Raw genomic sequence first — 16,505 nt, 5'->3', positions numbered from 1 at the left:
CCCCCCTTCAAAACAAAAAAACCCCCCCGCTGAGCCGGAGGGAACTCCTGACGTTCGGGCAGCAAAAAGAAGCGCAGGGCAGCCCCCGCTGAAAGCGCGCAGAGCCGGCGACACACAGGAGCGGGAGAACCGCACGCGCGCACACACACCGGAGAGCCACGCGAGAGAGCCCCGTTTCCTCAGAGCGGCGTTGCCTTCAGCGCCGCATCACCCGGCAAGGTTCTTCCCAAAGCCGCCGAAAGGGGAAAAAAACAGCCCCAAAAAACCCCGGGCCGCCTTGGCATCGCCACCCAGCTGGCCGCGCATGGACCCTCCCTTCAGTCCTCGCCCGAGAGAGCCACGAACGGCACTCCCGGCGAAGGATGGCGGTTTTTCCAGTCCGCGGCAATTCCCCTCAGCACGCTGCCGGATCCAGCGGGGGAGGGGGGGAAGCGAAGGCGCGGCGATGGGCAAGGGCTGCCAGTGAGCCTTCTCCGTCCCTTTCCTGCTGCACCGGACCGGCTCTGACTTTTCTCGGCTGCTGCCCACGCCCGGCTCTCTTGGCAGGCAGAAGCAACAAGTCCGGCGTGGAGGCTTCTTTCTCACTGGGCATCTTTGGCTGGGGCTGCTTTCTTTTCTCCAGGGGGGGGAGGAGGGAGAGAGAGCTTCTCCCCACCACCTCTCCCCACCACCTCACGGGGGTCGTGTGAACGTGCTAGGGGATGCTCCCGGCAATGTTTCTCGGCAGGGGAGGCCAACTCCGCGGCGACACGTCTCTCTTTGTGTGGGTGGGTGTTTGGAGCTCAGAACTCCGGTTTATAGTTGGGGAGGAAAGCTGTTTAAGCATTGAAGCTATCACCTTCCGCCGACAGCCTGCGTGTATAATTTTAAACACCTATAGCTTTTATGGAGGGATGCAATATGTAGCACGTTCACGCGACCCCCGTGAGGCCTCTTTCTCGCTGGGCGTCTTTGGCTGGGGCTGCTTTCTTTTTTCCGGGGGGGGAGGAGGGAGAGACAGCTTCTCCCCACCACCTCTCCCCACCACCTCACGGGGGTCGCGTGGTCCTCCTGCTCCCCCCCAGCGAAAAACACAAAGACGGTCTGCTGCCGCATGACAGGCAGGGCGGAGCAGCCTGGAGCAAAGGGAGCAAAGGGAGTCTGAAACCGCCGGCGGCTTCAGCTTCCCATTGCTCTGCGGGCGGCGGCAGACCGCCTTTCTATTTTTGGCTGGGGGAGGGGGAAGCAGAAGGCGCAGGATTGGGCCGGCGGCGGGCGTGGGGTGAGGCAGCAGGTCTGCATCCTGGGCGGGCGGGCGGCGGGCAAGGAGGCGCGGCCGAGCGGGCCCGGCTCAGGCTCCGGCTAGACCTCCAGTGAGGACGGGGCAGGCAGCGGCTGGGCGCGGTGGCGAGGGTGCGTCCGACTTGGGGCTGGCGGCGCCCAACGCAGCGGGGAACATCAGCGCAGGAGGCAGGAGAGGACCGGGTGAAGTGAGGAGAACCGCCGCTGTCGCCACCATGCCCGGCTTGGCTTCCCTGGCCGCCGCAAGCAACGCGCGCCGCGATCTTCCGGGGCGGCGAAGCTCAGTGACAGAAGGCGGCCGCCTGGTCCGGGGCTCCAGCCGCTGAGCCTCGCCGGCCCGGAAGATCGCAGCGCGTGGTGCCTGCGGCGACCAGGGAAGCCGAGCCAGGCATGGCGGCGACGGCGGCGGCGCTGCTGCTCCGGTTGCCCGGTCCTCTCCTGCCTCCCGTGGAGGCACAGGATCAGGCCGGCGGCGGGCACGGGTCGAGACAGCAGGTCTGCATCCTGGGCGGGCGAGCGGGGCGGCGGGCGAAGAGGGAAGCCAAGCCGGGCGTGGCAGCGACAGCGGCGGTTCTGCTCACTTCGCCCGGTCCTCTCCTGCCTCCCGCGCTGATGTTCCCCGCTGCGTCGGGCGCTGCCAGCCCTGAGTTGGATGCACCATCGCCGCAGCGCCCAGCTGGTGCCCGCCCCGTCCTCGCTGGAGGTCTAGCCGGAGCCTGAGCCGGGCCCGCTTGGCCGTGCCTCCTTGCCCGCCGCCCCCCCACCCAGGATGCAGACCTGCTGCCTTGCCCTGCGCCTGCCGCCCGCCCGATCCTGCGCCTCCTGCTTCTGGGCTGGCAACGTCTCCGGCTGCTTAGCTTCTCCTGTCCAGCCTGAAGCTGAAAGAAAAACGTGGAGGCTGGTGAACAAAGGGCAGAACTTTCGGCTTTTGGATGGATGGGAGGAGCTAAGCGGCCGGAGGAATCAATGTAAGAAGCCGCTGGACTGGCAACATCTCCGGCTGCTTAGCCCCTCCTGTCCAGCCCGAAGCCGAAAGAAAAACGTGGAGGCTGGTGAACAAAGGGCAGAACTTTCGGCTTCTGGATGGATGGGAGGAGCTAAGCACCTGTCGGAGAGCTTCCTGGGCATGAAAGCTCGCGAATCCAACAAGGACGAAAGCCAGGAAGCTCTCCGAGCTCGGGAAGGAGCCCACGGTCTGTCGGCTGCGGGCGGGAGGAAGGCGAATGCCTCTCTTTGTTGCGCTGCCGCCAGCATGGCCTGGCTGGCAGCGGAAGATGTAACGGAGCCCACAGGGCCGGGCTCCGTGGCGGAGACCGCCGGCCCCTCAATCGGGCTGGCAGGGAACAGAATGGAGCCCACATGGCTGTGCTGCGCGGCGGCTGCCTGCTGGGCTGGTAAGAGGGGGAGCGGAGCCCAGCCCCGTGGGCTCCATTACATCTTCCGCTGCCAGCCAGGCCATGCTGGCAGTAGCGCAACAAAGAGGAGCATTCGCCTTCCTCCCGCCCGCAGCCGACTGACCGTGGGCTCTTTCCCGAGCTCGGAGAGCTTCCTGGGCATGAAAGCTCGTGAATGCAACAAGAACGAAAGCCAGGAAGCTCTCCGAGCTCGAGAGCTTCCTGGGCATGAAAGCTCGCGAATGCAACAAGAACGAAAGCCAGGAAACTCTCTGAGCTCGGGAAGGAGCCCACGGTCAGTCGGCTGCAGGCGGGAGGAAGGCGAATGCCTCTCTTTGTTGCGCTGCCGCCAGCATGGCCTGGCTGGCAGCGGAAGATGTAACGGAGCCCACGGGGCCGGGCTCCGTGGCGGAGACCGCTGGCACCTCAATTGGGCCGGCAGGGAACAGAACGGAGCCCACATGGCTGTGCTCCGTGACGGGGACCACCGGCCTGCCTAGCGGGCTGGGAGGGAGGCGGAATATGGGAGGAGGAGGAAGAGGAGGAGGAGGGAGGAAGGATAGAGAGAGGGAAGCCGCCCGGCTGTTTTAAAAGTTGACAGCCGGGCGGCTGCATTTTTTTGCGGGTTTTTTTGTTGTTGTTGCACGGATTAATTTACTTTACATTGTTTCCTATGGGAAACAATGTTTCATCTTACCAACCTCCCCCTGGAACCAATTAGGTTCGTAAGACGAGGTATGACTGTATATTGTAATGTAACTTAAAATTTATGGTATCTTTTTTTTTCTGTACATGTGATTGGAGAAGAAAAATAAAATAAAAATTTACCCCAAAAAAGAGAAACATGGACATATCTAGGAAGGTCCATGACTGCTCGCGCAGTTGCATTTTGCACTATTTGCACTTTCCAAACACTCTTCAAAGGTAGCCCCATATAGAGAGCATTGCAATATTCGAATCTCGAGGTGATAAGGGCATGAGCGACTGTCAGTAGAGACTCCATGTCCAAATAGAACCGCAATTAGTGCACCAGGCAAACGTCCTCCTCGCCACAGCCGAAAGATGATGTTCCAAAATCAGCTATGGATCGAGGAGATAGCCAAGTTGCAGATCCTTCTAAGGGGGCAAAAATCCCCCCCCCCAAGTAATAGATGGACAGATGGAAGTGTCCTTGGGAGGCAGAAACCACAGCCACTCCGTCTTGTCAGGTCTGACCCTGTTAATACTCATCTAGACCCTAACAGCCTCCAGATACTGGCATATTACTTTATCGACATATATTTTATCATTTACCCGTCCATCCCAAATGCCCATGCTTATTATTTTTTTAACATTTATTTACTGCTGCAGAAGCCTAAAGTTGTCTTTCTCCAGGAGGCAGAGCCAATATTAAGAACTAGTTCTTTTCACAGAGAATAAGAAATGTATAATAAATCCTGCCTTCTAACAACAGACAAGAACTAACCTATTTGCATTAATTCATCCTTTTGTTGAATGCGAACGGTATTTAATTTTTGTTTCATGTGGAAAAATCTACTTAAGTTTAACTTATAATTGGGAATATTAGTCTTCCAGTCAATCAGGATTTCTTTTTATTTGTTTTTATATACACCTTTCTTTTTTGTCTGTAAGTTGCCATAATGTCAAGCTGGATGGCATTGAAATTAGATGAATAAATTACCGTAAGAGTTGACATATATGTGCTGAGAAGTTCATTCACGACATCCTGAGAAAGAAGAGGTTGCAGTAAATTCACCTCCAGTTCTGGTGCCAGTTCCAAATTTCCCATCATTTCTTCACTAAAGTAAAGAGAACCGATAAAATGTCAAATTAAATTCTAGGATCAATTTTTCTTTAGTTGCAAAAAATGCAACACATACATACACACAAAACCTGGCAAATAATGAATTAAAATTAGCAAACCTTAAATATAGATACTCTAACAAAGCACTTTAATAATAGTTTTTTAAGCAGAAGAGTTAAATAGATAATTGATGCTTATTTTTAAAATTTGCATTTTAAATCTGCAAAGTAAAAGTGGGATTTCCTGAACAATTATTTGTATTTTATACAGGTACTTGTGGGATACTTAATTACATAAATGGAAATTCATAGTTAAGATCTTCCTAACTATAGTCCTAGATTTAGGAATTCGAAGTCCAGCTGTGGGCATATTAGCTATAAGATGCAAGTTAAATTTGGAAGAAATATTAGATGTGGATTACAAATAATTTGTATATTTAGGAGATCAAGGAAGAAATAGGAGATGGGTTTTTTTTAAAAAATAGAATAGGATAGAATTATTTATTGGCTAAGTGTGATTGGGCACACAAGGAATTTGTCTTTGGTGCATATACTCTCAGTGTACATAAAAGAAAATGTACATTTGTCAAGAACACTTAATGATTGTCATAGGGGTCAAATAAGCAACCAGGAAACAATCAATATTAATAGAAATCTTAAGGATAAAAACAACAAGTTACAGCCATAATCATAAGTGGGAGGAGATGGGTGATAGGAATGATGAGAAAAAAACTAGTAGTAATAGTAGTGCAGACTTAGTAAATAGTTTGACAATGTTGAGGGAATAATTTGTTTAGCAGAGTGATGTCATTTAGGAAAAAACTGTTCTTATGTCTCGTTGTCTTGGTGTGCAGTGCTCTATAGCAATGTTTTGAGGGTAGGAGTTGAAATAGTTTGTGTCCAGGATGCGAGGGCATCCTTTACAAGGGATTATGAGGTATTTTGAGAGAAAAAAAGCAGAGACTTTTTTTTTCTCCTAAGAAACTCGATATGGTTTTATTTGTTTTTGTTTGGATATTTCAGTTTTAGATTTTGAACCATAGAAAAAATACTCATTTACTACGTCCAATACCACAACAACTCTAAAGACAAACAAAAAGCAGACATCTACTTTGACTTTATCATCACAAGATTCACCATCTCACCAAAGGTCGATATCAGGTATGTTCTCAAAAGATAAACCTGCACCTCAACCAACTTTACAAACCATCCAAGAAACCCTATTAGCCATGCAAGAAGCGATGCTGAGAACTCAATCATCAATAGATAATAATATAGATCACAGCATAAAGACCTGAAGGCTGAAATAGGGCAGATGAAAGCAGAGATGCGAGACATGAGTGAAAATATTCAAAACATACAACAGACCTTGCAGGAAAATGAGCAAAGACTAAAAACTGTGGAAGGAAAAATAGAAAAAATAGAACAAAAGATGGAAGACATCGAAGAGCGAAATGAAGTTACAACATGAGGTTTGGATGAGGCCATAGTCTATTTAGAATTAGACCGAGCATCATATGGACTAAGATTCCAGAATATTCCAGAAGAAAAAGACCTAGGAATAAAGATGACGGAAATCTTGGCAGAAATTTTACAGATGGGTCCACAAGAAATAATCAAAGAAATCAATGAGATGAACCGGGTACAAACCAGCTTTGCATGTAGAAATAATTCCCCTAGGGAAGTACATATTAAGTTTACTAGAAAGTTAATCCGAGATGAAATTCTAAGATGGACAAGAAATCAAAATTTAACTCTTAAAGGTAAAGAAATTATAATCCTCAAGCAAGTGCCTAAAAGAATACGAGAAAACAGGAGGGAATATCATTTCCTAACTAAAAAACTGATAAATGAAAATATTACTTTCCGCTGGCACATTCCAGAAGGCTTTTCTTTGACATGGCAAGGAGTAAAAATTAAAATAGAAAATATTGAACAAGCAAGGAAATTTTATAAAGAAAGTGGGTTAGATAAAACTGAACTAGCAAGTAAAGACAGTAGAGGAAGCAAAGAAGAGTTGTAAATGACTGGCTAGGAGGAGGAGGAAGCGTCGCAAGAAAAACAGAAAGGAGCAAGTAAAAAACAACCACAAGAAGAAGAAATACAAACCCGGAGACTGAGAGAACATAGAGCCGTCAAGAGATATTACAAATAAAGATGTTTGAAGAATTAAAAATAATCTCAATTAACGTAAATGGTCTCAATAATCTCCCCAAAAGAAACCAAATATTCACAAAATTAAAGAAACAAAGAATTAAAGTGATTATCTTACAGGAAGTTCATGTCAAGAAAACCAATAGAAAACTTTTACAAAATTCCAGATTGGGTAGATTATTCACCAGCCTTGCCGACCAAAAGAAAAAAGGTTTAGCCATATATGGATGGAGTCCAAACAAATATCTAACTACCAAGATGGTAGGGTATTAATACTCAATCTAGAGATCAATAATAAGCCACTTGCCATCATATCCATCTATGCCCCAAATAAAAATCAGAAAAAAAATTATGAAAAATTACACCAAAAAATGCTAGAATTAGAAATTGAAAATATAATTATCATTGGAGACTTTAATGCAATTGCAAATACTAAAGATTATTCCGGCAAAAAAAAAGAAAAGGAAATGAAAACAATCCTTCCTAAGACTTTTTGGAAAATGAGTGAAGAGTTAGTGTTGAAGGACATATGGCGGGAACGCCACCCAGCAGTAAAGCAGTACACCGTCTACTCAAATCCACATAAGATCTGGACAAGAATCAACATGGCGTGGGTCTCAATACATATGCGAGATCAAATAAAAAGCATAGAGATAGAAACTAATAGTTGGGCTGACCAACTGGTGATAGTATGGAAGGGTACTAGAAGACAAAATGACTGGAAAATGAATCGCAACACATAGACTGGATAGAAAAGGAAATGGAAATTTTTAAAAAATTAAATAAAAATAATGAAACCTCAGCCCAAAATTTATGGGACACAGTGAAGGCATACATTTGTGGCCTGACAATTGCTTTCACTGTAAAAAGGAACGAGCAGAAAAAGAGGCAGTACCAGCAATTAGAATATGATTTAAAAGAAGCAGAAAAAGAGTTATAAAATGACCCAACAAATGACAAAGTTAAAGGGAAAATGAATTTAATAAAGCATAAAATAAAGTTATTAGAACAAGAAAAAATTGCGACAAAAATTTAAAAGGCCAAGCAAGATTACTTTGAAAACGCAAATAAGCCCAGATGCTGGTTGGCCTATAAATTGAGAAAGCAAAGAGACTCTAAAATAATTAACAAACTAGAAGATAAAGAAGGTAGGTTAAGATACAGGGTAGAAGAAAAGAAAGTAATCGCATTAGAATTTTACAAATGCCTATATCAACATGAAGAGGTTAAAGATATAGAAATAAGAAATTTCTTAGATTCTGTAAAACTACCTACCTTGATTGTTGAACAACAACAAATATTAAATGCCCCTATTACAATGGCTGAACTTCAACAAATAATTAAAAGACAGCAAAATAATAAAGCCACTGGTCCCGATGCAATTCCAGGAGAGTTTTACAAACTAGACAGCAATTTAATAAGCCTGAACATGCTAGAGATCTTCAATAAAATCACCTTAGAGGCAAAAATTCCTATATCATGGTCTGAAGCTATGATTGCACTAATACCAAAACCAGAAACACCAAAGGAAAAAATAGAAAATTACAGACCAATATCTCTCCTGAATGTGGATTACAAAATATTTGTTTCTATATACTCAGCCAGATTAAAAAAATACTAAATGACATTATTCATAGTGACCAAAATGGATTTCTACCAGGAAGGCAGGTTAAAAATAATCTAAGGATGATCATAAATGTTTTAGAATATTATGAATTTCACCCTGAAAGTCAAATGTCGTTAATCTTCTTAGATGCTAAGAAAGCTTTTGATAATGTAAACTGGAAATTTTTGAAACTACAACTGGACAAGATGAACTTTGGAATAAAATTTTGTAAATTGATAGATTCGATATATGTTAAACAAATGGCTAAAATTATGATAAATGGGGAACAAACAGACATATTCGAGATATGCAAAGGAGTTAGGCAAGGTTGTCCTCTTTCCCCACTTCTATTCATATTAACACTTGAAACTTTGTTAATCAAAATAAGACAAAAAAGCGAAATAAGAGGGTTAAAGATTAGGAAGGAAATTTATAAAGTTCAGGCCTTTGCAGATGACGTCGCATTTATCGTAGAGGAACCGTTGATGATGATACCTAAATTAATGGAGGTGATACAAGAATTTGGGAATGTAGCTGGATTAAAAATTAATAAAACCAAAACGCACATACTAACCAAAAATATGACAGCAGAACAGATAAACCAATGAGAAATATTAACAAAAATGAAGGTCGTAAAATAGGTAAAATATTTGGGTGTCTGGATAACTTCAAAAGCCTCTTCATTAAAAGAAGATAATTACACTAAATTGTTAGCTCAGATCAAAAAAGATCTAGATATATGGAATAATCTTCAATTCTCCTTTCTAGGGACAATATCGACATTAAAGATGAATATTCTATCTAAAATCCTATTCCTAATTCAGGTAATTCCAATCAATCTGGGAATTTCCCCCCCCCCCCCCCCGTTGAACTCACAAAAATAGTCAAAAAATTTATTTGGCAAGGTAAAAAGGCAAGGATTAAATTAACAGTATTAGAAGACGTTAAGAAAAGAGGAGGATTTGGCCTACCAAATTGGAGATTGTACCACCAGGCGGCCGCGATGGTATGGATAAGAGATTGGCTCACCCTAGAAAGCAATAGAGTTTTAAGTTTAGAAGGCCATGACCTAATGTTGGGTTGGCATGCCTTTGTGTAGTACGACAAATATAAAGTGCACAAGTATTTTAAAAATCACATAATTAGAAATTCATTACTACAAGTATGGACAGAGATTAAGAAAGACCATGTCATAAATTTGCCCGAATGGATTTCCCCAATCGAGGCAATTAAATGTCCAAACTTATTACAAGGTAATCTATATTTAAGATACAAAGAGCTTTTAGACCAAAATATGGAATTAAAAACAAGACAAGTTTTAAACGATGAGGGAAGGGAGATTGACTGGTGGACCTATGCCCAGATCCAAACAAGATTCCAAGCAGATAAAAGGACCTATTTCTTTCAGAGAGGCAAAAGTGCCTTTGATAAACAAATCATGAAAAATCAAGAAAAAATGATTGGTAAAATCTATAAACATATATTAAGATCCAAAACAGAAAGCATAATGTTGAAGGACAGTATGATTAGCTGGTGTAAGAATTTTGGACAGTCAATAGATATGGAAAAATTGGGAAATTTCTGGGCTTATAATTGGCAAATTACAAAGTCTGTTGTATTTAAGGAAAATCAGATGAAGATGTTTCATAGGTGGCATCTGCCACCCTATAGACTATCTAAAATGTATCCGAACTCCAATCCGAATTGCTGGAAATTTAAAAAGGAGATAGGCACTTACTATCATCAGTGGTGGACCTGCCCCAAAGCTAAATCATATTGGAATTGAATAGAGAAATGGTTAAAAGAAATAACACAAAATGAAATAGGTAAAACCCCAGAATGTTTTCTATTAGGCATACCTTCCCAAAAATTGAAAAAAAGAAATTAAATTCCTACTTATACATATCTTAACAGCAGCAAGGTTAGCCTATGCACAGAGATGGAAGGATATAGAAATTCCAAAAGATGAAGAAGTAATAAATAAGATAATTGATTGTGCTGAAATGGATATGATGACAAGTGGTTAAAAGGACAAGAAGAATCAGAATATAATACAATCTGGAATAAGTTTTATGAATGGTTAACATTCATAAGTTTTATGTAACATTGCATGCTCATAATAGATGGTATAAAAATATGCAAAACCTGTAAATGTGCTTAGAATAATACATAAATGATACTTGTTTCTTTATTTACCTTTTTCTCGTTAAATATGATATATAAGAACTCCTTCGACTTTTGAAAAGAATGGAGCGGTTTTGACTCCTTTTTTAATGTTATGTATTTTTGTCTGTGTCTTTTCCTTTCTGTTTTGTTTTAAAACCAAAAATCAATAAAAAATTTAAAAATACAAATAAAAAAGAAAAAATACTTGAATCCCTTTTTTATTTAACGGATAGAATTACAAGCATCTTTGAATGCTTGTAATATTGTATCCAATGAAGACAAAAAGTTAAGAGAAACCAATTTTCAAGATCTTATTCTGTATTACTGCACATTCTCCAAACTACTGCTTTTTAACAGTCAACTATCTAAAAAAAGAAAACTTTTTTTTTCTTCTTGCCAAAGGTATAAATTCCTTAGAAACAATATAAACTAAGTACAGATAGTTCTCAACTTGCAAAGTTCATTTGGTGAATATTCAAAATTACAATTGTGCTGAAAAATGTCAATTTTTACCATTTTCACATGATCATTGCAGCATCCTCCTAGTCACATTTGAAATTTCGTTGCTTGGCAACTGGATCATATTTTGAACAGTTGCAGTGTCCTGAGGTCACATGATCATCTTTTGCCTTCTGACAAGCAAAGTCAATGGGGAAGCCAGATTCACTTAAAAACCATATTATTAATTTAATAATGGCAGTGATTCACTTAACTGTGGCAAGCAAGGTTGTAAGATGGGGCAAAACTCATATTATTTGCCTAATATTTGTAAGAGTATCTTAATTGTTCTTCTTTATTTCTTTATTACTTTGGATTGCAATAAGATAGAAAACTATAGAATATTGATAAGAATTAGAACTGAACTGTATAGAAAATAAGTTTATAAGTTTATAAGTTTATATTTACATTGTTATTTACATTGCTATTTGCAAAGGAATTTAGAACCATTTAATTAATTACAAACTAGAAAGTTGATTGTTAAAATTTAATTAGTGAATGAAATACAGCAAGAGTTATTAATCTGCTTAAACACTTTTCTCTCATCTCCTATGGTGATTTGGAATAGAATATTTACTATATTGGAAAAGCAAAATCAGATCATAAAAGAGATGGCTAGTTATCAACCTAAAGGTGGTAAAAAAACCACTACCACAACAAATACAGCTTCCCCTGCCTCTCAAAGGCAAATAGATGAGATGTTAAATGTAGAGAAGGAAAAAGAGAGTACATTATTGATGCAAAACATGAACAAAACTTTAACAGTAATGCAGGAGACCATGTTGAAACTGCAGGAACTGATTACAAATAATCATGTAGAATTAAAAACGGATATACTGAGACTAGAAAATCGATTGGAATCCGCACAAGCAGAAACACAAAAAAATGAGGAAAAAATAATAACAGTAGAAAAAAGGACAGAACAAAATGAAAAAAAACTGGAACAGGTTGATCAAAAACTCATAGAATCCCACAGAGAGCTCGAAAACTCCTTGATCCAATTGGAATTAGAGAGATCATCTTACTTTCTAAGATTTCAAAATGTGGTAGAGGCAGAAAATGAAAACCTTGGGGAGATTATGACAACAATAATCTCAAGGATATTACAGACTAACAGAGAGGAAGTCATAAATGAATTAGACGAAATTTACAGAATCAATACTAATTTTGAGAGAAGACATCGATTACCCAGGGAAATACATTTAAGATTCGCTAGAAAGATCACAAGAGACAGGGTATATGCAGCCTCTAGAGAAGGGAAAATGACATATAAAGGCAGAGAACTAAATATTTTGAAACAAATCCCTAGAAAGATTAGAGAACGAAGAAGGGAATATAGAAACTTAGCCTCCCTCCTGAACAAAAAGGAAATAACATTTAGATGGATAACACCAGAGGGGATGATGGTAAAAATAGAAGGAAGGAGAGTGAAAGTCGACAATGCGGAAAAAGCACAAGAGATATACAAACGAATAACTGCCCTAGACTCCGAATTAGAAAGTGGAGATAGACTAGAATCAAGCAAGGAAGAGGATATAGACACAGAGGGACAAATAGACAGAAAGCAAGGACCAGAGGAAACAGAGAGAAGAAAGGAGAAGGAAGAAGGGGCTAAGACTAGATCACAAACGGCAGCGGCAGCAGATAAACAAAACTAGCTTTCTTGCTTCAACTTTTTTCCTCCCTAGGAGGAATAATTAACTAAATGCTTTCAGATATTAAATTGATTTCAATAAATATAAATGGCCTTAATAACAATTGTAAGAGAAAAAAGGTTTTTTCCAAACTCCTAAACCAGAAACTACAAATAATATGCTTGCAAGAGGTACATATTAAATTAGCACATAAGAAATTCTTAGAATATACAAAATTAGGGGAATTACATGCTTCATTAGACGAAAATGAAAAAAAAGGGGAGTGGCCACATATGTGAAGAAAGAACTAAAACCAAAAGAAATTAAAACGGATCCCAAAGGAAGATATACAATGACAGAAATTGAAATATTAGGGGAAAAAATACTACTGGTGAACATATATGCCCCGAATCAAGAGTTAAAACAATTTTATAAAAATATACATCAAATTTTGCTTGAAACTAATTATATAAACATTTGTATGGTAGGAGATTACAACGGAATTGTAGACCCAAAAATGGACCACAAAGCAGGGAAAAAAAGTAAACTGAAAAGACCCACATTACCAAACACGTTTAATAAAATGACTGAAGAATTAGATTTAACAGATATGTGGAGAGTGAGACATCCAAAAGACAAACAATTTACTTTCCACTCTGGACCACACCACTCATTATCAAGAATAGATATGGTTTGGCTAAGCAAAAGATTACATAAATCAATAAAATCCCTGGAAATAGAACCTAACACCTGGGCAGATCATAATCCGATTACTATAACTTGGCAAGGAACAAAAAAAGGTTATAAGAGATGGTCATTGAACACAAATTTACTACATGATGAGAAATATATAAAGATGATTAACAGAGAAATAAAATTATTTTTAGAAGAAAATGGGAAACAACCCACTACAACACAAATACTGTGGGACACACTAAAGGCATACACGAGAGGAATAACAATATCATATGCAGCCAAAAAATCAAAGGAAGAAAGAGCAGAACACAACTACCACACAAATAGAATAGTAAATTTGGAAAAAATCCTCCAACAAGACCCCACAAATAATCAAACAATAAACCTACTAAGAGAAGCCAAATATAAAATAAATACTTTAGAACAACAAGAACTTGCCAAAGATATAAAATATTTAAAACAAAAACACTTTGAATCGGCCAACAAACCGGGTAGATGGCTCTCGCAAAAAATTAAAAAAGCGAGAAGCGATAAACTAATCTATCACTTAGAAGATAAAAATGGAATACAGTGATCCCCCGCTCGTTGCGAGGGTTCCGTTCCAGGACCCCCCGCAATGAGCGGGTTTTCGCGAAGTAGCGCTGCGGAAGTAAAAACACCATCTGCGCATGTGCAGATGGTGTTTTTAACTTCCGCAGCGCTAGCGAGGAGCCGAAGATTGGGGGTGGCGCGGCTGTTTTAAAACGTCGCCGCCGGCATGGGGGGCTTCCTAGCAGCCCCCCAAACACGGGTTGGGGGTCCGGGGGGTGCTGGCAAGCCCCCCATGCCGGCGGCGACGTTTTAAAACAGCCGCGCCGCCCCCAATCTTCGGCTCCTCGCTAGCGGGCTTTCGAGATGAGTCCTGAAGCGAATTCGCTTCAGGACTCAGCTCGAAAGCGGCGAGAGCTAGCGCCCAGCCCCGTGACATTCGTTTTCCTGCCGCCGGCAGCCGAGTGATCCTGGGCTCCTTCGCAACCTCGGAGAGCTTCCTGGGCATGAAAGCTCACGAAAACCAGGAAGCTCTCTGAGGTTGCGAAGGAGCCCACGATCACTCGGCTGCAAGCGGGAGGAAGGCGAATCCCACGGGGCTGGGCTCGGTTATCCCCTCGGCTCCCCTCCTACCAGCCCCGCCGCGGAAGGCTCCATTCTGTTCCCTGAATGGAGACCGCCGGCCGCTCAATCGGGCCGGCAGGGAACAGAATGGAGCCTTCCGCGGCGGGGCTGCTATGGGGGGGGAGACGAGCCCAGCCCCGTGACATTCGTCTTCCTGCCGCCGACAGCCGAGTGATCCTGGGCTCCTTCGCAACCTCGGAGAGCTTCCTGGGCATGAAAGCTCACGAAAACCAGGAAGCTCTCTGAGGTTGCGAAGGAGCCCACGATCACTCGGCTGCAAGCGGGAGGAAGGCGAATCCCACGGGGCTGGGCTCGGTTATCCCCTCGGCTCCCCTCCTACCAGCCCTGCCGCGGAAGGCTCCATTCTGTTCCCTGCCGGCCCGATTGAGCGGCCGGCGGTCTCCATTCAGGGAACAGAATGGAGCCTTCCGCGGCGGGGCTGGTAGGAGGGGAGCCGAGGGGATAACCGAGCCCAGCCCCGTGGGATTCGCCTTCCTCCCGCTTGCAGCCCAGTGATCCTGGGCTCCTTCGCAACCTCGGAGAGCTTCCTGGGCATGAAAGCTCACGAAAACCAGGAAGCTCTCTGAGGTTGCGAAGGAGCCCACGATCACTCGGCTGCAAGCGGGAGGAAGGCGAATCCCACGGGGCTGGGCTCGGTTATCCCCTCGGCTCCCCTCCTACCAGCCCCGCCGCGGAAGGCTCCATTCTGTTCCCTGAATCACTTTGAATCCAGCAGCTTCTGCTGGATACGGGCGGTGGGTGGGACGAGCGGTGAGGAAGCCAGGGGCTGTGGCAGCTCGCCCCCCCATCGCCCGTATCCAACAGAAGCGGCGGGATTCAAAGTGCTGGGGTGGGGGGGTGTGTCCCGACAGCCCCCCAGCACTTTGAATCCAGCAGCTTCTGCTGGATACGGGCGGTGGGTGGGACGAGCGGTGCGGAAGCCAGGGGTGTGGCAGCTCGCCCCCCCATCGCCCGTATCCAGCAGAAGCGGCGGGATTCAAAGGGATTCAAGGCTAACTTCTGCGCTTGGCTTGAGGACTCAGCTGGGAAGCGGCACGGGTGTTTTAAAAGGTCTCCGCCGGCATGGGGGGCTTCCTACCCCCCCCGAACCCCCAACCCGGGTTTGGGGGGGTGCTAAGAAGCCCCCCATGCCGGCGGAGACCTTTTAAAACACCCGTGCCGCTTCCCAACTGAGTCCCGAAGCCAAACGAACCCGGGTGGCCGGGCGAGCAGCGAGCAAATGGCGGGTGGCCGGGCGAAGGGCGGGCGAACGGAGGGCGAGCGGGTGCTGGGGGGGCTTCTCGCCCTCCCGCCAGCAAGAGGGTAAAGACCCAGGGAAGCCGCCCAGCAGCTGATCTGCCCGGCGGGGAACACCATCTACGCATGTGTGGCCATAGGAAAAAAGGGCGCACATGCGCAGATGGTGTTTTTACTTCCGGGTTGAAAAATCGCGATGTAGCCCATTCGCAATGGTCGGGGACGCAATAACCGGGGGATCACTGTATTACAATACGATGAACAGCAGAAAAAAGAAATAGTGAAAGATTACTACCAAAATTTATATAAAGAGGAATCAGTAGAAAGCACTAAAATTGCCAAATATATAAATGAGAATAATATACTAAAGATAGAAGACCCAGATAAACCACTTTTAAACATGAAAATAACTCTACAGGAAATTCAATTGGCCTTAAAAAAACAAAAAAATAATAAAACGCCAGGACCAGACGGACTTCCAGGAGAATTTTATAAATATAATAAAGAATTATTTGAACCTATACTACTAGAAATTTACAACGAAATCCTGGAACAAGCTAAAATCCCGAATACTTGGAGGGAATCATATATCACAATGATACCTAAAGAAGGCCTGGACAAACAAAAAATAAGAAATTACAGACCAATATCCTTACTAAATGCGGATTACAAGATGTTTATGGCAATTCTCTCAGAAAGATTAAAAAATATATTAAATAAAATAATCAGCCCGGACCAAAACGGATTCCTACCTAACAGACAAATCTCAAATTGTACGAGGACAGTCCTAGATATCATAGAATACTGTGAAGTCCATCCAGGAGAACAAGTAGCCCTGGCATTCCTGGACGCACAAAAAGCTTT

General features: G+C 43.5%; 1 protein-coding gene across 2 annotated transcripts in view; it reads right to left on the bottom strand.

The window, feature by feature from the left end:
- EXOC3 (exocyst complex component 3) overlaps positions 1-16,505 on the bottom strand; it is a 145,286-nt gene that overhangs the window by 63,730 nt on the left and 65,051 nt on the right. For both annotated transcript variants that reach the window (XM_070727750.1, XM_070727751.1), the window contains exon 5: positions 4,357-4,474. In XM_070727750.1, coding sequence (XP_070583851.1) covers positions 4,357-4,474 — 118 coding nt within the window. The remainder of the gene's footprint in view (positions 1-4,356; positions 4,475-16,505) is intronic.

The sequence above is a fragment of the Erythrolamprus reginae genome, chromosome Z, assembly GCF_031021105.1.
Source record: "Erythrolamprus reginae isolate rEryReg1 chromosome Z, rEryReg1.hap1, whole genome shotgun sequence".
NCBI lineage: Eukaryota > Metazoa > Chordata > Lepidosauria > Squamata > Dipsadidae > Erythrolamprus > Erythrolamprus reginae.
This window is presented reverse-complemented; position numbering and strand designations above follow the sequence as displayed.